This window comes from Thunnus albacares, chromosome 2, assembly GCF_914725855.1.
Source record: "Thunnus albacares chromosome 2, fThuAlb1.1, whole genome shotgun sequence".
Classification (NCBI taxonomy): Eukaryota; Metazoa; Chordata; class Actinopteri; order Scombriformes; family Scombridae; genus Thunnus; species Thunnus albacares.
The window spans coordinates 35,129,794-35,155,258 of record NC_058107.1 but is presented as its reverse complement, the minus strand read 5'-3'; the positions used below and the strand labels follow the sequence as shown (position 1 = coordinate 35,155,258).

At 40.4% G+C, this 25,465-nt stretch overlaps 1 protein-coding gene across 2 annotated transcripts in view; it reads left to right on the top strand.

Annotated features, from left to right (window-relative positions):
- The window catches only part of fras1 (Fraser extracellular matrix complex subunit 1), a 298,584-nt gene that overhangs the window by 198,089 nt on the left and 75,030 nt on the right, over positions 1-25,465 (top strand). For both annotated transcript variants that reach the window (XM_044332436.1, XM_044332428.1), the window contains exons 27-30: positions 4,665-4,749; positions 11,488-11,811; positions 23,468-23,627; positions 24,067-24,245. In XM_044332436.1, the coding sequence (XP_044188371.1) occupies positions 4,665-4,749; positions 11,488-11,811; positions 23,468-23,627; positions 24,067-24,245 (748 nt within the window). The remainder of the gene's footprint in view (positions 1-4,664; positions 4,750-11,487; positions 11,812-23,467; positions 23,628-24,066; positions 24,246-25,465) is intronic.

Below are 25,465 nucleotides of genomic sequence, written 5' to 3'. Positions count from 1 at the left end.
ATATTTTTCACATTATGTGGAGCGAGGAATAATGGCCGCGGACGCAGAAACACAAACAAACGCTGTCAGGTTTGATTTCCATACAAGTCGATGTGTCCAACAGAGAAAAACGTACTGCAAAAACAAAACACTCACACACCACAAGTCAACGTGGATGATTCAAGATTTAGTTAATTGTCATTTTCTTGTGTATTTGCATACATAAAAAAAACAAAATGCTGTTCCTCCCAGCCCACAACAGTGCTGCAACAACAGGAAGGGTAAATATATATTGTAAATCTAAAAATTCCCTTTAAAAAAATGATAAAAATGTATAAAAAAAGAACATTAAAGTGCATTTAGAGAGAAAAGCACATGTCTCAGTTGGATGTAGACAGCTCTTACATGTCAACAAGTGACCAACACTGATTGGGGACTTATATAATCCATTTTGCTGCCCAGAGAACAAATATTAGGCAACATGATTGCTGCAACTGGCGGTTTGTATGGGTTAACGGTTAGCCTAGCTTGAACTCCTCTGTGCTTGCCCAGCTTCTATGTCCTGTCGCACCGCTTTCGATGTTTCCTCTCCGTCGCAGCTCCAGCTAAGGCCAGTATTTCTCATGTCTGAAAGAAACTGACGTTCATCCCTTGCACTCTTCACAATGACATAGATTTAGACATTAGGGATGTGCAGAGATCCCAGTATTTGTATCTGTATCTGTATTTTTTGAGGCAGCAAAATTATTTGTATCTGTATTTGTATTTGAATAAAAGTGGAAAGAGGCTTAAAAATCCTGTTTTTGTTTTTATGACACTTTTAATTTTAGAAAATTAAAGTATTACAATAAGTGTTCATGAATAAACTACCTTTACGAAGTAGGTCCCCACATCGGGTCTTGAACTTGAGTCTCCCAGATCATAGACGACTGCGCTGATTACTGAGCTAAAACTTTACTCATCACCTGAATGCAGACAGACCTCTACCTATTTATACACCAATAACACAGAGACAGCACACCGTTTAATGTGTAGGGACGAACTTCAGAGGCGATTATTGTTTTGCACATTTCATTCATTATTGCCTATTTTTTACAACCTAACTTTGTGGAAAGGAGAAGGGGAACAACAGGTTATGGAGAGTCTGTTGGGAGCAATTTGCTTGTGTCAATAGCTTGTATAAAACCCACTATTTGTGCTTTGCTGAATAATGTATTTGTATTTGGGCACACCTCTAGTAGATATGGACAAAAACATTGCATATCACACCAGTTCATGAAGAGAGAGAGAGAGAGAGAGAGAATACCACCAATAAGAAACCTTTAATTTTTCTCCTTGTCTTCACAAAATAACTTCCTCTGTGCAGTTTCTCCTTTGGACAGTTCATAATGTTGGCAGTTGACAGCTCGCTAGTTGTTTTGATTCAAAAAAATATATCCGAAGATGATATTTCCTCTTCTGTTCTTGCTGATTAATGCTGTTACCTCTTCCTTTCTGTCTTTTCTGAAGATTATTTGAAGGTTATTTTGCAAAATATTTGAGATGTATTCAGGAGCTCATCTCTGCTGCAGCCAGTCTCTCTCATCCCAGAACAACAACGAACAACGAGTGAGGCAACAAAAATGTAATCGTGAAATGTGGCTCAAGATGAACTGAACTCATTTTCTGAAATAAGGTGTTTTTATTCACTAGTGTCGAGACACAGACACCGCCAACAAAATGTTAAGTCTCAGTGGCATACTTTGCCATTGAGAAATATTTATATATATAAAAAAACACACACAGATCAAAAGCTGTTCCACCAGTGAATCCAACAAATACACCAGTCACATTTATAACCTGCACATAAAGTAGATTTAGATGAACTACCCTAGAAATATATTCCTTATGTGACTTTAATAAGCTGTCCAATACATCTTTAATGAGTCACAGTTATTCTGGCCGTAACAAATGCTGCAAAGCTGTGACAAATCTCACTTTTTGCTGCCAGAAATTGTCATTCAAAAAGAGTTTTATCATTGTTGAACGGGGCAGTAAGAAGGTGTTGTGCAAGACATGAATTTAAAGTAGAGGCACTACTTTGCTCAAGAATGCAAAAAGACATCAAACATTCAATCTGTGCAGGGGGGAACCATGGTTATAGGAGATAGTAAATATGCAGATAGGTGACAAATAAGTGGATACACCAACTTAAAGTGTCTGAGAAAGGTTTTACGGTCGCCACAAGCTTCCAGAAAAGCTTCAGTGGTCTATGTGGAAATCTACTGTAGAGATGAACACCATTATTCCAAAAGATATGACCTCATTTGGTGTTTCGATGATGGTGCTGTCTTGACACGCCGCTCTTTAAATCTCCTGCAGGGTTTTCAGCCGAGTTGAGATCATTTTCAACCCTGCTCAGTAAACCCCTCGTGCCCCCTGTGGAAGCTTCTGCTCTCGTTATAGTTTTATATAAAACAGCGTGGATGCATTTTGCTAGAAACATGAAGCTGGTTGAGTTATGTTTTCTCTCAACATAGAAAGTTAAATGTGTTCAGAGACAATGTAGTTCTTTTTTTTTCTCCACCAAACTATCTGATCTTGCAGTTTAATATCTTCTAATAGTAATTACAGTATTATGAAATGTTTATGGTCATGTTTAGACACTTGGCAGCACTCAGTTAAAGTTAGAGAAAGATCATGTTGTTGGTCAGCAGTGACTTGAAGCGTAACATGTTTATGAACATTTAAACCCAAAGAGATTTTCTCTCTTAAATCTAACAACCTGCAGATCTTCAGGACGTGAACCTCGGTCTATGGTGGGGTCTCAGTCGTGTGTCTTCTACGCCCCCCCATCCGCCCTGATGTCCTCCCTCCAACTTCAGTGCGATATATAAATTTAGTGCTTAATTAATTCGAAAAAATATTGCCTATGAACTTTATCCAGGAAGTGATTATGTTTGTGAACGCAACGTAACTAGGAAAGGAAACTTTTTGCAGATTGCATCATGAGTGAACAAACTGTCCACTGCTAAAAAAAAAAAAAACTGGACTCTACTTAATTTGACATTTTGTGACAGTGTCTCAATGTCACAAGAAATATGCTGTATTGCTTGTTGCTTTACAGTGAGAGTGACTTTTACCAGCTCCAGACTGGAGCGGACCAGTAGCCCACTGGTTAAAGGTATAATATGTAATTATTCCACATTAAAATGTCTAAAAACAACTAGACCTATGTTATATATGTTGTTGAGTTGTGTACTTACATTATCCCCACAATTTTCAAACTCAGAGAAATCTGTAATTTAATCAAAGTAACAGATCGTTTCATTTGGTCGCATGTCAATGGCGTCATACCTCCTCTACCAAAGAGTAAACATGCACAAGATACATGCCTCGGCGCTGTGTTTGTCCGCTACAATGGCGTCTACCAAAGAGTAACTTACACACATACAAGATAATACATCGGTGTTGTGGTTGTTCCACAGAAACTGTTATAAATGGACTTTTATTCAGTTTTAAGCCACATTTTCATGATAAATTTAGGTCGTTTTTAACTATATCTTTTAGCCAGAAGAAGGATTTTAGTCATTGGATGACTGGATCTTAAGTTATCAGAGAAATAAACTGGGCAAACTCCCAGGATGTCCGGTGGTCGCTGAACATTGTCATAGAAACACTGATATTTTAGGTGAAACAGCTTTATTCTAGCGGCTGAAATTACATATTTTATTTATAATTACATATTTATTTAAGATGTAACTGCAACGTCTGCGGTTCGATTCCAGCCACTGACTTCTGTTGCATGTAATATCGTTCTCTCTGTGCTTTCTGCTGTCAAATAAAGGCTAAAAAAAATACAAATATATAAAACAAAAACAGCCCCAGATTGCATTTAATGAAGGTGTTTACAACATGACAACATGCTCATGGCAACTACAGTGTGGTTGTCATGCAAGGTCTTTACAGCGTTAGATAACTTAAAGGTCATCATGGTTCGTTATATTATAATAAAAAGTAAGAATTTATTATTAATCTGAGAGGAATGTGTTCATTGTCATGTTTTCCTTTTGCTGAACTGCATTAACGCTGCACTATTTTCAACTTTGGCACTAAATAACGATGCTGGATGCAACAACGTTCAATGTTTAAGAAGCATTTAACATTAACAGTATCATGGCTGTAACACATTACATTCATATACTTCAGTTTTGTAGCCGTACTTCCTTTTCAGTCGTCACTAAAACCAACAACCTGCTCAGTCATTCGGTCGTCAGCTGCAGTTCGCCGCTGCACCCGACACCAGCTCCAGCCCCGGGGAGTTGTGGGTAATAAGCCTTGTCTTTGATGATGCTGAGGCTGGCACAGTGAGAGGAGATATTGGTTATGATGAGTGTGTGTGTGTGTGTGTGTGTGTGTGTGTGTGAGCAGGTGGGCCGGTGTTTTGTGTGTGTGTACGTGTGGTTACTGTCCTCCGCTCCTCTCGACAGCACGGAGGTGATTAGATCTAATGACTACACACCAGGTTTGCCTCACATGACTAATTTTCCCAGAAATCCCCAGAGATAACTAAAGCCTGTTTCTAGGCTATATTTACTCAAAGTGACTCTGAGAAAAGAGACAGTGAACAAACTTTAATTTCTGTAATTGAAGGCTGTTTTCTGTATCGTTACTTACAAATGTTGTTTCTTTCTGTCTTCCTGTAGGACCGGCGAGTTCACCTTACGTGTCGCTGACCCACAGCTGTTCTCTCAGCCAGAAACAGTTCAGGTTCAAGCAGTGTCAATGCAGGTACGGTATCATATAAACACGCAGAAACTTTCTTAACCCTTTCATACGGTGGCCCTGAAGTGCACATCACAACGACAAATAGGAAAACTCAACCGCAAAAGCAGAAAACACAACATTAACTTCTACTGGAAAAGGTGCTATCAACAAAGCTTGTTGCTGATTGGACGCTCTCCTATTGACAAGGATCATCGCTGATTGGACGGACGCGTGTTCAACTTGATTCGTAACAGGATAAACAATCAATGTATTACTTTGTTTTTCTGTTTTTTGTGTGAAGTAAAAAAAACAAAAAAAAACGAAAATCCACATGTTTCATATATATAAAGATAGATAAATAGATAGATAGGACAGGGCCTCCTTCCTGTTAAAAAGACGAACAGTGAGTCCGTCCAATCAGCAACAAGCTTTTTTGACAGCAGGTACCTACCTCTTTTCCGGTAGAAGTTAATGTTGTTGTGTTGTCTGCGTTTGCGGTTGTGTTTTGTTATTTGTCGTTGTGTTGTGCACTTCAGGGCCACCGTACTTTCATGCATAGCGGTCACTCCAGTGGACAGCTATTCAAAAGCCGTTTTCTTATATATGCATGGGGTTTTAATGGTATAGTTGCACATCAGCCAACACGGTGGACTCTAGTGTGTCGTCCCATACACTGCCATCCATTGGCCAGCCTTTGTAAGTGCAACACAAATTTCTCAAAACCAAGATGGTGGCCTGCTGGCCAGAAATACACAACAGCTCAGGAACATCTTGCCAATCCCGCTATAGTAATAGACCCTTTCAGGTAAATAAAATTTTGTAACATCAAGCAACAACTAAGGAGTAATACAATTGTTAAAATTTCCAAGTATTGATTTCATGTTGGGTGAAAATGACAATTAATCATCTGTCTACTAAGTTGGACAAACTCGCGTGTTTTAAAAAAGTTCAAATATTTTTTTTCATGCCTAAAGAGGAATAAAAACACTTCTGACTGAGGTGAAAGGGTTAATATATCCTTTATATAATCAGCTACTCTCAATGACATTGACATATCTTTTTCAAAAAGCACCCGAGAACAATAAACTGTCTTTAAAATGCCACATAAAGTTGCATTATAAATGTGCTCTCCCAGCAGATAATGAGCTACAAAACAAAGTATCTCATAAAGAATTTTTCTTTTTCTGTGCAGGTTAATTCATTAACATTACAGGTAATAGAGACGGATAGTCTGCCAAGGCACATTTGTTCCCAAATTTAGTTTACTGTGAAAATGCCAAGTCGATGTTTGTGTCCTTGTAGGAGAAAGTTTGCCCCAGAGAGAACAAGGAACATAAAAAAGCCGTTTTTCTCTCCAGTTTGAGATGGACTGTGTGTATGTCGCTGCACAGATGATATTTGAAGATACACTGCATTTAATTTTCAGCATCTAACATCCGTGGACTTCAGACTGTCGGGCATTAAGAGCATGTTCTCGCATTAATTCTTAAAGTTTCTCATTCGTTCCCCTTAATCAGGTCAATGTCAGATGGATTGAAATGACACAACCACAAATTCATTCCTACAAGAAGAGGATATTTTCCATTACCAGAACAAAAAAAATAGCATTTATGTTTATTTCTCTGTGCTCTACTAATTGATACTATTTTACTAGTAGACCTAAATGACTATGGATGTTTGCACACGGCCCTTTTGACTGTCAAACTGATACAAGATACATGTATCTTTCAGTTAAATTAGATTTTTATGGAGTTTTTGACAGATTTAGAAAGAGTTAATATCCACATCATGTTTAGTAAAATAAATGATAAGAGCACAGGACAGCTAGCATATACTGCTAGCATCTAGATACCATGGTTAGCTAGCTAATATGATCACATTATGCAGCTAAACAAAAATACATCCAATCTATTCATTTTTTATGTGAACTCTAAGATTTGCAGCTTCAGACCTCGTGTTATCCATTAGCATATTATCCATTAGCAAGTTATCTATTAGCATGTTATCCATTAGCATGTTATCCATTAGCATGTTATCTATTAGCAAGTTAGCCATTAGCATGTTATCCATTAGCATGTTATCCATTAGCAAGTTATCCATTAGCAAGTTATCCATTAGCATGTTATCCATTAGCAAGTTATCCATTAGCAAGTTATCTATTAGCATGTTATCCATTAGCAAGTTATCCATTAGCATGTTATCCATTAGCATGTTATCCATTAGCAAGTTAGCCATTAGCATGTTATCTATTAGCATGTTATCTATTAGCAGTGTATATAATCAGCATAACGCACACAAACATATGTTATAATAAACAATCACAAACAGAAACTGTGAAACATAGTAGCTTCAGCACAGCAGCCACATTTAATCTGCTAAATCTGATCAGATCTATTCTCATTCTGCTCATTCTCCACTGTTTTCCGGGTATGTCATGGAGTGATGGTCGTGATTAGCCGATGTCAGCTTGACTAGTGTCGAGCTGACCTCTGATTTTGCTACAAATATGGCAAAAAGAAGAGGAACAAAGGATTAAAGGCATCTGTGGGAGATTTATTGATGGGGTTAGTGTGACAGCTGTGTTACTGTGTTTGATGTGTGGAAGAGAAAAACAGAGAGAGACTACGCAGCAGAAGAGGAAGATTGTTGATGAAACATAACAAAACTGAAAATGTGCATTTGTGTTTTTCTAAGAAAAAGAAAATCATCCATATCTTTGATGAAGCACAGACTTCAAACATACATTTTTCTGTTTTAAAAAGTATCTTTGGTGTAGTCCAGTGAGTCACAGGTAGGATGAATAATAAAAAAAACATTGAAATAAACAGATAGAAAAAGGAATACAGGTGATCCTAAGAGGCTCAGTTTTACTTTTCAAGGTCCTTGTGGTGACGAAGCCCACACGATGAGCAGCACACATGACTGCTCTCTTAACTTCGCGTCAGCCTCCAGAGTAAATGAGTGTTGCAGACGCGGAGCTCAGAGTGCTGCTTGCAGACGCTGATTGAATGGAGATACAGTTATTTGGGTCTGTTTGCAGGGCGCATTCAATTATACACCAGCTGATAATAAAAAACAGCAATTTATTCACAACACTCAACCTCAGTGAGCATGTTTTGACTGATAGCAGGTCATTTCTGTCCACCAGTATACTGGTAGAGTTTGTTTTTTTAAATTACATTCAACAACAAGACTTTTGCGCCTTAACTCTACTGCAATAATATCTTTGTAGAGTTTTTGGACATGTATAGTGAGAATACATAAAGGTTTTCCAGTTACATCGACCCTTTCCCAACGGACAACAAGCCACAACAAGTGCGTCACTGTCTGATCTACTTCGCTGTGGTTTTTTTTTTTTTAAAAAAAAAACAAAAAAACTTTGAACTTCTTCACTCCAAAACATACAACTTCTCACAAAGAGAAACACGCAGTCTCACGAGATTGCTTCTTTCAGTCTACATCAAAGCGCATCACGAAAACTGATGTAACCTTCAGCGCGCTTGTTGTTCACATTAATGCCTTTTCTTGCAAAATAAATATATTTCTCCCTGTTTCTACATCTTTAATACACAAAGTCATACATGTTTACTATAAAACATGTATGTAAGAACATACTCGACCGCAGTAAACATGCACAGAAAGGATCACAATGTCCTGCACTCACAGGTATGTCTCAGTTCATATGAATCCACACATATTGTTCAGCAAAAAGCCAGAGCAAGTTGCCTTCTTTGCCCTGAATATAAAAGGCACAGTTGAAACAGGTTAAATATAAAGCTTGGACGGCCACGGAGAAAAAGACCGTTTGTTCGCGTACCGCGGCCCTCCTGATATAACTAAAAGCTGTGAAAAAGAAATTGTTGATTGAAATCCCCATCAGATCGCCAGCCAGCGGGCACCTCAGATTGTAATAGCCTGAGGAATGAAAGATCTGAGCTGTAGATAGCCTCCCCCCCCCCCCCCCCCCCCCCCCCCCTTCCTCCACCCCACACTTCTGGCTGCTTCTTTTGAAAGAAAGTTTCTGAGAGTCTGCTGATGGTATTTCTACAGAGGTGGTCTCACACACACACACACACACACACACACACATAACATTTTTCTAGCCTACATTTCTATCTAACTCATCTTAAAGTGGCAAGTTTCTCAGACTTTATATTTTGCTCAGGTGATATTTTTAGTATTAAGCCCTCTTAGCTGTTGAGTTCCTGCACTGCCCCTTAGCTGTCAATCAGTGCTGATATATAGCTAACTTTCTGTAAAGAGGAGGTTTATAAGATCAGTGATGATTAATACTTTAATGCATCATCATTTTTAGACCATGTTAGGTGAGGTAAAACAGCAGTACAACAAGCTGTGCTGTGTCTGCTTGACACATGGCACACAAAAACACGAGAGGGGGGGGGGGGGCTGCAGATAAAAAGCATTGTTACAAACCTGGAGGCTTACAGCCATGTGAAAGGGGATGATATCGACATGGGAGATGTTTCCACTCCACCCGTCGTGGATCTGAAAATATCATCCAGCACGAACGCAGCAGGGGAAAAACAAACCAAAATAAAGAGCAAATGAAAAAAAAAAAATCCCCCCAAAAAGCAGGACTTTTTTTTTTTTGTTTTTTTTGTTTTGAAGTGCTGCAGAGCATTAAGAGCCTCAGGGGTGATGACAGCTCTCTCTCTCCCAAAATATGAACCTTACCTCTGCCTCACCTGTGAGGGCTAAAAGGTTAGCCCTCCTACCTGAGTGTGCTTGTGTTTGTGTATGTTTTCATCTGCCTCGGGGGAGGGGGGAGGGGGAGGGCAGATTTTCGTTGTTTTCCTTTAGTGAGCTAGCATGTCTTTGCACGATTTTAAAAGCAGCACACACACACCCACTCACAACCACCTCCAACACATCCAAAATCTTTTGTTTTCCTCCTACAAACGGTGACGACACAGGATTTAGGTGTGCGCCCGAGGGCCCCGCTCCTCTGTCTCTTGGAGATAATACCTCCGACGTCTAAAAAAGCTGTTACCGAATGGCAGGAGGTGCTGTGCGGATAACAATATGCTCCCTCTCTTTGTGTTTGTGCTTTGTGTGTTTGAGGTCACTTTGGTTGGAAAACATCAAGGGAGAATATGTATGTATGACTTTCCACAAGTTGTTTCATGCGTCCCCGTTCGCTCGATCGAGCCAGCAGCTGACGAGGTCAAAGAACTGGACCCGAGCCCTCTCGTTAGGAGCACCTCGCTTGACGTCGGGTTTTGATTTAGGGCCGTGTCAAGAGCGAGCGGCGTCTCCGCGGGGACGACCCCGTGCGTGTCTACCTGCGCTCTCGTCGCTGCCAAGCTGCCCTGCTAACAAATGTTTTGGTTTATTAAAATGAACAACATCAATGCTGATATTCTGGCCTCCAGCCTTTACTTTTGTCTTTCTTTGTTGTTCTGCGTGTCAGATATTCAAACACAGACACATGAACAGACAAAAGATGTAACTGTACTTCTATCCTAATGAGGATATTTTATTGTTTTTTATTTATTTTAGTTAAGTAGTTAGTTAAGTTAAGTATGAATAGGTACGGGATATTATTAGTGAGAGTCTAAAGACAGAGGATGTGATTCATGATATTGAGCTATACAAATAAAATTGACTTGAATTTCAATTTCCCCAAAACTGTGAAAGACCCTGAGATAGTTTGTATATATTATGTGAATATTCTCTACACGAATAGATGTATAAAACAAATGAATACTGCATCTACTAAAAAAAAAACAACTCCTGACAAGAATATCAGGATCTTTAGCAGCTTAGATGTTCCACTTGCTAGTTTAGCTTGTAGCTAACTTTGTGTGTTTGTTGTTTGGTGCTGAGCAGGCAGCAGCGGGTTTCTTGTTTTCTTGAAACTGCCGCCTGTGGTTTTATACAGGAGGTTAATGAGAGGTGAGAGTTGGTTTTGCACTACATGTGACACTTACATGTGTCAGGGTAATTTGATTTAATAATATCAAACAGCACCTCAATCTAGTGTCTCAAAGAAGGGAGGACTGGCTAAAAGCAACCTCACTTTCCAGAAATATCCACAATCCCTTTTTTTTTTTTTTTTTCATAAAAGCATAGAGGTTTGAAAACAGACACACAGTGAGCTCTGTATAAAGTCATAACCTTGTTCACAATAGGAGGCCTCTTTCTCTCACCGATGCCGGTAAAATGACTTTGTTAACGAGATGAAGCTTTTTCTCCTGCAGCAGCAGCGAGGCTTCAGGTACAGCTGAGTGCAGCTTAATGAGGCACCCTGCTTAACCTCCCCCCCCACCCCCCACCTTCACCTTCATCTTCTTCATCTCCTTCAGCAGCAGCAGGACGCCGCGGCTCCCCGCACACCCCTGACCCCCCTGGGAGAAGATGACAATTGGGAGTCTTTTGGGAGAAATTGCTGTGTCTTCTTGCTGTGCTCTCTCTCTCTCTCTCAGCCTCTGAAAGTTTTAAAAGGTTTTCTCCGGTGTTGCTCTGGCAGCGCGTTTCAAAACCGAAACTTTGCTTTTTACCCTAAAAACAAGGTGTTATTTCAAGACCCTTGGCAAGCCGCAGGCCACGTTTTGTTCTCCTTTTAAGAATAACTATCCTGCACCTGCACGGGATCCTGGATGATCCAGTACATGAGAGGTTCAGGGACATACAGCTTCAAGGTCCATGGACTTGTTTTGAAGGGATTCACCAGGAAATCACTGAAAGTCTCAGAAAACATTAATAAATAAGGTTATAATGAAAGCTTTTTGTCCTTTCCAGCCTCCGAGGGTCGTGACTCTCTCTCCTTTACCCGTGGAGGGTCGCGGCGCCCCGGCAACCATCACCAAGTCCGTCCTGCAGGTCAACGACCCCGACAACCCCGCCGACGTCCTGGTCATGGTCCTCGAACCGCCCCGCCACGGCAGGCTGACCCGTCTCCACGGTGACCGGGTGCTGAGCCGATTCAAGCTGGAGGAGCTCTCGCGGGAACAGATCCAGTACGTCCACGACGGCTCGGAGGGGACGGAGGACGGGGCGGTGCTGCAGGTCAACGACGGCCACAGCTACCGGAATATCCTGCTCCAAGTCCGCGTCAACCAGAAGGTAGGCTGGACAGAGGAGGAGGAAGAGGAGGAAGAGGAGGATGAGAGATGAATGTTGAGAGTTGATGATTGATTTTTACAGCAACTATCCTTCACTTTCTGCTCTCAGTGTATCTTTAATTCCAAACTAGCAGATGTAGAAGTCGGCAAATGTGATTTAATCTCACATTGATATGGAAGAAGTTTGTTTACTTAATGTAGTTTAGCAGGATCCTCTTTAATATCATTAACCAACTCGTTCCTAAAATTATAAATCCAGGCTGAGAGAAGAGAATTAATTAGGTGTCATGAAGGTCAAAACATTTTTCCACAAATTTTAAAATTAAATAGTAAAAAAAAACATAACTTAAAAAAAATGTTTTAATGGCTCTCTGGTGTTTAATTTAGAGTCATCCGGCTTCCTCGTTGGCTCAGTTCGAACCAGAAGCATAAGTCCCCGTATCGATCCTCCATTAATACTGGATGGAGCTCTTTCCGGGGTGTTGCACAGCTGAGCCAAATTAGTGTGTTGGACCTCAAAGCTCAAAGCGTCTCTTCACCAAGTTCCCCAGACTGTAACCCAGACAGTCAAGAAGAAGAGCAATTGATTTTTTTTTTTTTTTTTTTTCCCAAATACATCATCTTGGGGATGGAGCCAAAAGAACAAAAGTTCAGAAAGAATTCAGTGAAACTACAAGAAGTACATGTGCTTATAAATCCATGCTGAAATCATTTCTACTGTGAAATAACAGAAGAATCAAATGTTACATGGTTCAATATCGACAGTGTCTTTTTTTTATTGTATTTATGGTGTAAAAACATTTCCAATTGTCCAAAAGAACAGCTAATATTACTAATAATATAATAATTTGCATGGATTACATAACATTTTTTTGCCAGGTTGCTCCACATGATGCAGTTTAACCCTAAATTATTTTATTAAACTTCTGATTATTATTATAAATGCAGCATAATAAGACTTGTAGTTTCCTTTCCTCTACTATCTAGAGTTCACCATGTTGTAGTGGAAACATATTCTCACCTGTCTTTTAGCAGGAAACAAAAAATCCAAATGAAAATACTTTTTTTTTTTTGTTATTATCGATTTATACCAAATAAACACCTTTTGTATGTTTGATTTCCTAAAAGAAGCTCAGGGACCAATTTCTGTATCTTCCTTTCCAGAAGTTCAAAGATCAATAGTTCAGGAAAGGAGAGAGATGTTTAATGATTACCTGGACAATATTTTACTGGTCAGATTCAAGGTAACTGCATCTCTGCCTCGGCTTAAAAGTGGATTTTGTAATGTAGTATTCATGGGTAGTAGTTGTAAGACGCGGATAATATTGGATCTCAGAAAATATTCCTTTTGTATTTTGTTCTGTACATTTGAGTTACATTATTTATTCTTTGATGAACTGAGGTACCACAATCTGAACATCTTTTATATCCACTTTATTCCTTTAAACCCTTTTAAAATTGCTTCAACTCTCCACTTGACGTGTCCACGCGGTATTTCTCTGTTGACTTTATCTCTGAAAATAGTTTGCTCGAGGCGCAGACTTATCCCGCGTGTTTAACCACTGTAAAGAAAGAGCAGGTCAGACCTTTTTCAAATGGCAGCCGTCCCTTTCCCTCTTCTGTCATCGCTTCCTGTGAGGTTCTTTACAACAAGGACGCAATTATCTGCCAACAAGCGCCAGCCACCATGACCGAGAGAGGAGGAGGGGGAGGAGGAGGAGGAGGAGGAGGAGTAGGGGTGTCTAGCATGACAAAAATTTGGCAGCTCGCTTGTTACTAAGCATGAGCGCACACACACACACACACATACAAGGCAGGACAAGCTTTCGATATTGAAGATGTCTAGACAGACAAGCATCAGATACATACTGTAAATGTCTGTGTGTTTGCTTGTACTTGACCTGGACAAGGACATTTCAGGAAGTAAGAATGTTTAGTTAGGTTCCCGCTGCTTTTGAACTGCCATTTCAGGGTTAAAGTAGGTTTAAAGCAGCTATAACTGATATTTTTACGATATATTTTTATAATAACAACGTGTGTAATGTGTTTGGGCGTGGCTCACAGTGAATATCGGACTTACGTTCAAGTGCACAGAAACAAATGTTGCTCCATGACTGCTGTAAGCAACCTGGACTTGAGTTAGACGTGTATTTGTGATGATTAAGGTAAGGAACTATAGGAATGTATAATGTCAGTGAGGGACTTAACAAGTATTGAAATACTAAATGCCTGTGTGTGTGTGTGTGTGTGTGTGTGTGTGTGTGTTTGTGTCCTGCAGGCATCTGTCTTCTTCCATCATTCCTTTGTGCTCCTGTCACCGCTCTGTCAATCTCCCACTGTGGAGAGTGATCTTCCACAGTGGGAGATCCACATCTCTACACACACACACACACACACATACACACACACACACACACACACACACACACAGTCATCACTTCATTAGATTACATTGACTTACATTCATTTCCCGGAGACTTATCCTAACCTTTGTCCTGACAGCAGAGAAACTTTTCAGTGATTTTTTTTCTGTCTCTCAGTTTCTCTGCTCACACACACACACACACACACACACACACACACACACACACAGTTTGGTTTTGTAGGGCAGCTCTGTTTGTCTGGCCACGTACAGATGGTGCGCTTCAGGCTCAACTCCTCTGCTTTTTTCCCCCCTTCTGTAAATCACTAGCATCCCACATATATACACACATAATCTCACACATGCACACACACACACACACACACACACACAACAGTATCCATTTACTGCAAAATGTCCTGATGCTGCATTCTGTTGTGCACAACACATCCTCATAATTAAACTCCAGAACGACCCATAGGAGCATTTTCTAATATGCCGCCTCTACCGGTGCTTTCCAAATCACTTTTACAAAATAATTATGTTTTATGGTGTGACAGCGCGTCGTGGTTCAGGTCTGGTTAGGTTTAGGCACAAAAACACTTGGTCAGGTTTAGGGAAAGATCATGGTTTGGGTTAAAATGATCACTTGGGTTAGGGTTAGGGGGTTAGGGTTAGGGTCAGGGTTAGGGGGTTAGGAGTTAGGGTTAGGGTCAGGGAGTTAGGGTTAGGGGTTAAGGTTAGGGTTAGGGTTAGGGGGTTAGGGTTAGGGGTTAAGGTTAGGGTTAGGGGTTAGGGTTAGGGCGTTAGGGTTAAGGTTAGGGTTAGGGGTTAAGGTTAGGGTTAGGGGGTTAGTGTTAGGGGTTAAGGTTAGGGTTAGGGGGTTAGGGTTAGGGGTAGGGGTTAGGGTTGGGGGTTAGGGGTAGGGTTAGGGGGTTAGGAGTTAGGGCTAGGGTCAGGGAGTTAGGGTTAGGGGTTAAGGTTAGGGTTAGGGTTAGGGGGTTAGGGTTAGGGGTTAAGGTTAGGGTTAGGGGTTAGGGTTAGGGCGTTAGGGTTAAGGTTAGGGTTAGGGGTTAGGGTTAGGGCGTTAGGGTTAAGGTTAGGGTTAGGGGTTAAGGTTAGGGTTAGGGGGTTAGTGTTAGGGGTTAAGGTTAGGGTTAGGGGGTTAGGGGGTTAGGGTTAGGGGTAGGGGTTAGGGTTGGGGGTTAGGGGTAGGAGTTAGGGTTAGGGGTTAAGGTTAGGGGTTAGGGAGTTAGGGTTAGGGGTTAAGGTTAGGGTTAGGGGGTTAGGGGGTTAGGGTTAGGGGATGGGGTTAGGGTTGGGGGTTAGGGTTAGGAGTTAGGGTTAGGGGGTTAGGGTTAGGGTTAGGGAGTTAGGGTTAGGGTTTAGGGGTTAGGGTTGCAATTGGAAACGGTAAGTGAACAGCGGCGTCCTGCAGCTAAGTCCAGTATTTGGCATTCAGCATCCACCCAACCCGGAAATTTGTCACCTTATATAGACGTCATCTGAACTGCGTCACTGCTACGGGTCATAATTGCCGCTAGATGGCGTCTGTCTCTCAAACTTAACCATATAGTTGTTTTTGCAGGCTGAATTTTCAACCTATACCGTCGTTTTTCCTTTTGAGGACGGGCTGGTCGTGCTTTAGAAAGTGCAGGATGGAGGAGAATGCCCTTCATTTATGTCTGAGGCTTTTCGGATGAGTCCCAGCACCTTTGGGACTCGAGAAAGAAAGGCCTCATTTCACTGGTAGTGATGGTGTGAAGTTAAAAGAGGAAGAAGATTTATATTTCATGACTGCACAAGGCTTCGGTGTGAAAATATTCTTTATTCACATAATGCATAAAAAGTAGCTGCATTTTCAAGGAGCATACATTCTGCTGTTGGGTTTGGACAGATTCAAATAGGGCACACAAGTGGCAAATTCAGTAAAAAATGATATCCAAGTGCCTCTTCAACAGCAGCGCGTTTGCACTCCATCTATCTAGCTTTACTCTCCAAAATTACATCACTTCTCTCTTGTGTTTCCTTAGTTGTCTTTAATAAATTGTATCACAGAACAGCTGGGGTGGTAAACACGAGCATGCTGTGTGCAGTTTACCGACGCTACCTCTCGGGATTTCTGGATATTGGAGCTCAAATTGAAGTTCAAACCTCCCACTGCCATGTGGAACTGCCGGCGTGCCAAGTTGCCTAATGTAGCTTTAACACTGTAGGCCTCAAGCTGAGGAGGTGACTTTTGAAAGTGCACAAGACTGGTAGGTCACCAAACTGTGAGGAGTGGCATGGAGGAGAGCTGTGCAAGAAAAACATAAAATAGAAAAAGAAAAGTAAGATCTAAGGCAATAAAAAAACCCAAAATCTACTTAAAGAAAACCTGAATAATGACTTCATGAACCCCGACTGCTTCTACAAAGCTCAAAAGTAAAACCCTGAGTGATTATTGGCTCTGCCTGGAATTTAACAAACTCAAGCCAATGAATCCTTAGTTTTCAGAGCGTGGCACTCTTAGTGGCACTCTTTGTACTTCCAAGGCCACCATCCAGGCAGCAGCAGCGGCTGTCGATGCCAGGCTGTGCCGGGGACAATAGGCTTCCTGAAAGTTGGATTACTGGGCTCTAAAGCAGGAGACTAATCAGGCCCGTAATGACCCACTGATGGATGGACTGAGCTCTGAGCCCTGAGCGGGGCTGGAGCTCGGCTGAATAGGAAGCAGGACCCTTGGCTTTCAATTACTGTCTCGGGGAGAACACTTTGAGCCTCCGAGAGACCCTGGGGCTCTTCTGTTCCCCGGCAGAAATGGAGGGAATTAGATATTTTTTTCTGATCATCCGTCCAGCTTTGGAAGGCTAATAGCTGAGCTCTGTTATCAAGCAGAAGCGGAGGGGCTGAGTGGTTTGAGTTGAGCTCTTCTCCCGCTGAGCTCTTGTCTTCGTCATTATTGTGAAGTCAAATTATTTGCTTTGGGGTTTTGTTTTGTCTTGTTTTTTTTTTTTTTTAAACAACGCTTCCAAGTCTGTGAATACATTTGAGATTTGCTGTGATTTGTTGTTGTTGTTAACGCTCCGTGTCACATAGCCATCAAATTTACTTTCCCCCAACATGCTCCATCATTTTAGACGTCACGGCTGCCTGTTTCACTGAGAGTAAATTAGAAAATGTTGCCGATAAGGATTCAATCTCCGTTCTGTGACTTTCCTTTACTGTTTGACAAGTCCATCGGCTCTTCCGATTCACCCCTCCCCCCCCGGTGAAATTATGAAGGATGACAATGTTATTGTCATTATAACAGCATGACCATTCCAGCCGGCAGCTAGCCGATGTTTTATGGATGACGCCGACTCCCATCTCTGCAAAGTCATTTATTTCTGTTTTTGTGGACTGCAGCCAAAAGCTCTCCGACCAGCTTCGACTCTATTTACAGTCCATCTCAGGTCTGCTGGCTTACAGCCCTTTAAAGGTCTCTGATTATGCATTTTTCATGCATTAGCTCTCAAAAGTACTGAGCCTGAAGAATAAGTGAAGAATAATGTTGTTTAGGGTGTTTTTTTATATATATTTTGGCTAACATTAGACCATGAAAAACATTTTTTCTGCAGCATCTGCTAATGACCTTCACTCAACTCCTCCATCACCTCCTACGCTATAGGTAAATAGAAAATAATACAAAGATAGAAAAGAAAGAGTCTTAGGGCACACAAGTGAACATGGGTGACCAAAGAATTTCTGTAATTTTGTTGTAAATAAATCACAATCCTTGTTGGAGAAGGATTAATACATGATTAAGGTTTTTATCAGCAGGTGACTTAGCTCCTCTCATCCTGTGTCAAAGCAGTTTCAAAGCAGCAGACAGTTTGATGTTTGTTATGTTTAATAGTCTCACTTCTAAAAGCTTTTGAGGCAGGTCCAAGTCCAAAGTGAAGTAAAAGTATGAGACTGCGGTCCTTAAGAAGTAATCCAAGTCAAGTCTTTATAAGCATAAGTGAGTCTTTTAGGTCTGTGAATCTTTGCCATCAAATTAACCTCCCTCTCATTTCAAAGCTGCGTGAAGGTTCAAGACAAGGTCTGCCTGTAACTGCCTGACCTGGATTTTATCAGTTCCAAACTTGGGAATATTTTTTGCTTTCAAGTTTCAAAGTGAAGTCTTTAGAGTGTCAGGTCTCAAATAAAGTTGAGTATCAGAGCTGTCAAGTCTGTCCTCGTTTCTGTGACTCAAAGTTTCACTCAAGTCTAAAGCCTTCATCTCAATCTGGCCACTGCGGAGGTACTTTTGTGTCTTTATTATGCAATCAAACAGAATAAGTTTGCAATCAAAAAATAGATTTGAGAGCTTGAGAAATGTTTTATTGCAAGAAAAAAAAAAAAGTTTGTGGTTAAAATATGAATCAGAACTTTTGTTTGCAAATCCAAAAGTTTTGTTTGTTGTTGAGCTGAATCTCACTGAAAGATGTAAGACACGTCTCTATTGGCCCTATCGGAGTCCGTGGAGAAGACAGAAAATCAATGTGCAAGTATATTTACACATAACTTGCATCTTAGTTATAGCAGGAATGTTTGAACTGATGCATGTAGATCACTTTTGTTTAATGATCTGTGATGTTGTAACGGGTTAAAAAATACGTATTATTTAATCATCAGCCAATCAGATCCTGTGACCTGCAGTGTTGGAAAGTAAATACATTTAGCTGGTAGTACTTCTGTACTTTTTTAATTGTAATTGAGTATTTTTACACTGTAGTATTGATACTTTTACTTAAGTAAAGGATCTCAGTACTTCTCCCAACACTGCAGGTCACAGAATCTGATCGGTCACCAAATATGGTGCAACACCGGCAGTCACTCCAACTCCATAGTGTGTATTTTTGGAGCCGTGGGCTTTTGTTTTGTTTTTTTTGGGATAATGGGCCGTCAGACAAATGGGCTTTCAGTCCAATGGGACTATTTCGGAATAATGTGCGGTTCCCATGACGAGTGAGTGACTAGCTGACAGGCTGACAAAATAACGTGTATTTTTTAACCTGTTACAACATCACAGATCGTTAAACAACACATGCACCGGTTCAAACATAACATTAATGCTATTACTATGACGGAAGTTATGCATATTGATTTTCTGTCTTCTCCATGGACTTCAAAACTCCTTCTCTCCCACTGGATTCAGCTCAGCAGCAAACAAAACTTTTGGATTTGCAAACAAAAGTTTTTGATTTACTTTACTTGCAATAAAACAGTTCTTGATTGCAGTGTTGATAGTTTTGCTCTCAAATCTATCTTTTCGGTTGCAAACCTATTCTGTTTGATTGCATAATAAAGACACAAAAGCACCTCCGTAGACACTTGCATGATTGCATATGAGATCCAAAACTGAGAACTAAATTTTATTATCAGTTTTGAAAGATAGTACGTGTTATTGTCACTATTCAGAGTAAAGGGCATTTGACGTTTTCCTTAAACAATCCCGAGATCATTGATGAGGTTGAAGACACATCCTGAGGATTGTGACATTGCATTAGCACTATCCCAAGATTTGCTTAAAAGTGCTAAAGAACAGACAAAAAGTCAATGAACTCGGTGAATTAAGCGGATTCTGTTTTTCCTCTTTCTCTCTACTTTCTATCTTATCAACCCAAAATTTCATTAACCAGATTTAGTCTCTTACTTTCGCTTTCCCAGAGGTCAAAAAGCTGGGAAACTTTCACAAGCCTTTCATTTTCTCTGCACCTGTCTGAAGGAGATTAAATTGTCTCTCTATCTAAAAGGGCAATCCAAATACAATACAGAAAACTCATTAGATTTGTGTCTTATTCATGGAAAAGAGCCGGGATGCGGCTGCAGGACAAAGAATCAGAAAAAAGTCTGGGGAAATCAGGAGTATTGGCAAACTTGTGAATTCAAAAGGTTCCCCTGATCTCTTTTATTTGTAGAGAGGGCTGTTTCTGGATTTGAGTGTCCTTGAGGGACCTTGGTGTTCGTTGGGAAAAGCTTGATTATCTCCTGGATGATGTGGTCCTCTGAGTTAAAAGCCTGCCATGCTGACTTATGTGTTTTCGCTTCCATGGCAATCCACCGCTCGTCTGTGATTCTCTGCCTGCTGCTGCTGCTGCTGCTGCTGCTGCTGCTACACTGAAATACTGTGATTTGGATCAGTCGAGTGGCAGGCAGAAGAGCCGCAGATGGTCTGCAGGTTGTTATCTGCAAACACAGACACCCACATATGCACACAAATACACAAAAACACACACACGCCCAATCACACACAATTGTGCACATTCCTGTAATCTCTTACCACCTCCTGCCACAGTGCACTGATTATCTCCGGCGGTAAATGGTCAACCATGTGTGTGTCTTCATCTCTTTGTGCATTTTTTCAGCAAAGAAGTTTATGAAGAACTCACCTAACACTGACCTGACATGAATGTGAAAGTTTCTGTACCACCTTCCAATTATTAATCATGCTTTAAGTATTAATCATGATTTATAGATGAGATGGAAACCATGGACATGAAAAGGTTGTTAAAAATCACGTTTTTTATCCTTTCTATTTGGTAAAAATCCAGTTATAAATGTTGACAATCCATTAATAGACACTCATGGATGTCTCACTTACTAATAAACAATAAAGTCTGCAGTTATAAATGTTAATAAATTGTTAATGAATGTATTTTAGTGTAGATACTCTACATATATTTCCCATTAGGTAAGTAGTCTAACAGTTTATTCCTGATGAATAATTAAGAGCTAAAAAAAGACAAAGCAAGTGTGTCCTCCTGGAGGATAAACACCAGAAATGTTTATAACACATCTATAACATGTTTGTAAATTATTTATTAACCATTAATAAAGCCATTAGTTACTATAAAGCCTTTATAAGGGTTGTAAGAAAGTGGTATCAAAGTTCCTTCCTTTGAAAATTAACTTTAGCAAAACACTTTTATTGAGATTTTAAGACCAATATTTCTTTCTTGTAGGAATATACATTAGTGAAAAAGCTTCCACTGTGGAAGTACGTACAGTTACCTGTGAGCTGATTAGTTTTAAATGAATATCAAAAGTGATTACATTTCATCATTGTTTAGGGATTTATACAGGATGTTCAGCCATGCTAGCAGCATGGCTCTAGAGATGGTCAGTCCACCACTTTGATCCAGACTGAAATATCTCAACATCTATAAGACGGAGTGCCATGAGTACAGACATTCATGGTCCCTAGAAGATGGATCCTACTGACTTTGATGATCACTGGCTTTTCCTCTAGAGTCACCATGAGGTAGACATTGGATGGATTGCTGTGTCATTTGTGTCCCCTTCAGGATAAACTGTGATGACTTTGCACAATACTTTGGTTTATGACCAAATACCTGCAAAACTGATGACATTCCCATCAGCCTCAGCTTCACTTTGTGTTTATTAGTAAATGTTAGCATGCTAACATATGGAATTAAGAAGGGTTAGACTCTGGTGGTTGTCTCGTTTTACTGTCAAGAGTAGCCCACACAATAGCTTCATATCCTTCATCCAGATGTAAAATGCTGCTGCCTACAGAATAAATAGCAGGTTGGATTCGCAGATATCCAAGAAGAAGTATGACAAACCTGTTTTTTATTGAGGCAGCAAGGTGACACTGTGAGTAAGAGGTCTAGTTTCAAAACCTCCCTGACAGCAGGCATCTGCCCCGATGAAATGTCCTCCAGCGACACTGAATCATCACCCAGCTCTGTGTGCTCTGTGTGTAGCTGATCCTGCTCTTTGTTCTCTGCTTTGGGAGGCAGGGCGGCCGAAATGATGAGTTACTCTATCGGATCAATACAGCATCACAAAAATAAGTCTTGAGTCCAAAGTTGGCCCTGGCAGCTCTTAAACGGAGAAACAACAACACATCGAGTCTTTTGTGATACATTACTTTTGATTGGTGGAGCTGAACGCAGGGCTTTAGTGCTCAGGTGACACTGTTGCTGACTGACAGAGCCTCACGACTCCTGGGACTCATAAACCTGAGGTTAGAACAGATGTGGAATAACAGCAGCTACCCAGTCTGTGACAACACAAAGTAAAAGTGGCATCACGCTGCTGCACCTGAGGAACAAACAACAGAGTCTGCTTCTATATTTCTCTTTATACATCAGTGCCTACACCACAGGGATTTCACATGGGGTTTCTTTACCTTGAGTAATACTCAGTTTACCATGTTTCAAGGTCAATTTTGTGTTTATAACTTGAGATTGTGCTCTATGCCTTCTATCACTGCTTCAAGATAATATATGTCTAGTTCTTGAAATTGTTTACATTTGACAAATTGGATTTTACTCTTGTCAATCAGAGTTCTGGAGAAATTAATGGACAGACGGTGGTTAGAAATGGATGATCAGGTTATTGAAAGCTTCCCTGTATCCAAGAAAAACCAACAACAAGTGTATTTAGGATGGTTTTCAAACTAACAGCAGGTCTAATAGCTGCCTGAGGATTGTTCTTGACTTACTCTTGGTTTTAGAAGAACTGGTGATTAGGGGTGTGCCCGAATACAAATACATTATTCAGCAAAGCACAAATAGTGGCTTTTATACGAATATTTGTTTCATACAAATATTTTAAAAATTATTTGTTGGGGGTAGACAAGACCTGATGTGGGGACCTCCTTCGTAAGGTAGTTTATTCATGAACACAAAGTGTCATAAAAACAAAAACAGGATTTTTTAAGCCTCTTTCCACTTTTCTTCGAATACAAATACAGATACAAATAATTTTGCTGCTTCAACAAATACAGATACAAATACAAATACTGGGATAAAAGGACAGAACTCCTCATGCACAGCCAGTATTTTCAGACAGGTGCTGGTCGGTCGCAGGAAACATAGTAAGGTGAAAATCAAAATTAACCACCACACACTGTAATGACTTTACTGTGACTTTATTGAGAGCGAACAACACGTTTCACCTGTAGCTTCTTCAGGTTCACTCAGTACAACTGCTGAGTACTCACAGGTGTGATGAATACATTTGAGTCACATGACTAATTATCACAGTCTTCATTTTCTCAAAGTGAACATTTTACAAACAGGATTTTTAAGCCACTTTTATTCGAATACAAACACAGATACAAATAATTTTGCTGCCTCAACAAATACAGATACAAATACAAATACTGGGATCTCTGCACATCCCTACTGGAAGTAAAGAGTCAAAACTGGCACAAAAAAAGCAAGTGAACTCTTATATTGCTATATTAAATAGTGCTTAGAATTTTAAAAGGGTTGAAATCTATGTTGTAACACTGATTGTGTGTGTTTGGCTTTTTCAGGCGGCCGACTCTCCTCATGTGCTGTCTGTGCCGAAGACCTGGGTGAAGGAGGGAGGCATGGTGCGACTGGATAAGAAATACCTGCAGGCGGACTACAAGGGAGTCGGCACTGATGACATCGTTTACACCATCCTCGCCTCCGACGGTCACCCTAAATACGGTGCAAGCTCTTTAAGGCTCACATCTAACACCGTGTCAAGAGATTAAAGTCAAAACAGCCTTGAACATTTGCATACTTTTCAAGTGTTGATATTCCACAATCAAACAGACTTAGCTGGCTCAAAATATTAACTTATACTTCACTGTGAGCTTTATTTTTACTCCAGAAATCTTTTTGTTTGTCATTTTCGAAAGTGGAAATGTTGTTAAACCCTCTCTAATCTTGAACTTGATACAAAAATTTGAATTGTATTTCTAAATTTAACCATCAATTTACATCTAATCTAGCCTTAACCCAACCTTTGTGTCTGGTTTGCCAATCACGGCATCTCTGTCTCTAACCCTGTTAGGTCCATAATTCTGCTTTTAAAAACATATTACCTGTCCATCCAGTGATGTCTAATAACTAAGAGAAACTCTCGATCACCTTCTCTGTCCAGGTGAGGTGGTGCTGGTGTCCATGCCAGCTGACGGCCCGGCAGAGGGCTGGCGTCCCTCGCTAACCGACGACCAAGGCTTCACACCCACCACTTCCTTCACCCAGCAGGACGTCAATGACGGCACCGTCTGGTACCGCCACTTCGGCACGGGGTCTAACAGCGACTCCTTCCAGTTCCAGGTCAGTGTTGATCCTTACTAGGGGTGTGTGCCTGAATACAAATACGTTATTCGGTAAAAGCACAAATAGTGGGATTTATACGAATATTTGTTTTCATGCAAAAAATTATTTGTTTTCGGGAAGAAAAAAAACAAAACATGTTAAATACCAGCGCACAGGTCAGTTACATCACTATCAGTGTCTCTCCTCTGCTCCGCTGTTACATCTATCAGCAGATCTCAATAACGGGAGTCACATCCACCTGCTACATGACGCACATTTCCTAATTTGGCTGAACTAAAGACACAAATGCAAATGAAAAGCTCCCAAGGGATCACTTCATGAACACTTATTGTAACACTTTAATTTTCTAAAACTAAAAGCGTAATAAACACAGGATTTTTAAACCTCTTTCCACTTTTATTCAAATACAAATACAAATAATTTTGCTGCATCAACAAATACAGATACAAATACAAATACTGGACCCTCTGCACATCCCTAATCCTCACACCCTTCAAGTCTTGCACATGTAACTTCACTGATTATGTGTTGAACTCTACTTTTCTGTCGCACTTTTAGGGAGTTTTTTTGAGGTGGTGAGCCAAAACATTATAACGTGAGACTTACAATCCTCTCATCATCCCATGAATTTTTGTATATTTTGCAGCTCACAAATGCAGATAATATGACATATGATCAGCGGTAGCCACCGTGGCTGAACAGACACAGTCAGTCTCACCCACAGTGTTTGTTTGACAGGTGCAGAAGTGATGTTTGTGAAATACAGAGTAGAATCAATGAGCAACTGAGCATCAAAGATGATTCAGAGACAAAGAAACGCTGATTGTAAAGCGGAGTGTTTGCATACTTTCAGAAAAACAAACAAAGAAACCGCGAGACGAGAAAACCTCAAGAGGCCGATAAGAACGTCTCACCCCAAATTCAAGTGGAAGAAACTGTGACAGAGACTCGAGTTGTTGTGTTTTTTTTTTTTTTTTTTTCTCTTGTGCCCTTCGTTCACTCTCTGGAGTATTCTTTGAAGTATTCATTCTTACTCATGTTCCCATGTCCCCTTGTGTTTACCTCTCTCCTCCCCTTTTTCCGACATCTCTCCCTCTGGCTTGATTTATTTCTTTACCCCTCCTCTTCCTCTCATGTATCTATGTCTCTCTCTCCCTTCACCTCTATCTGCCTGTACTTGTTTGTGCTATTATTATTTTTTTCTTATAACTATGAAA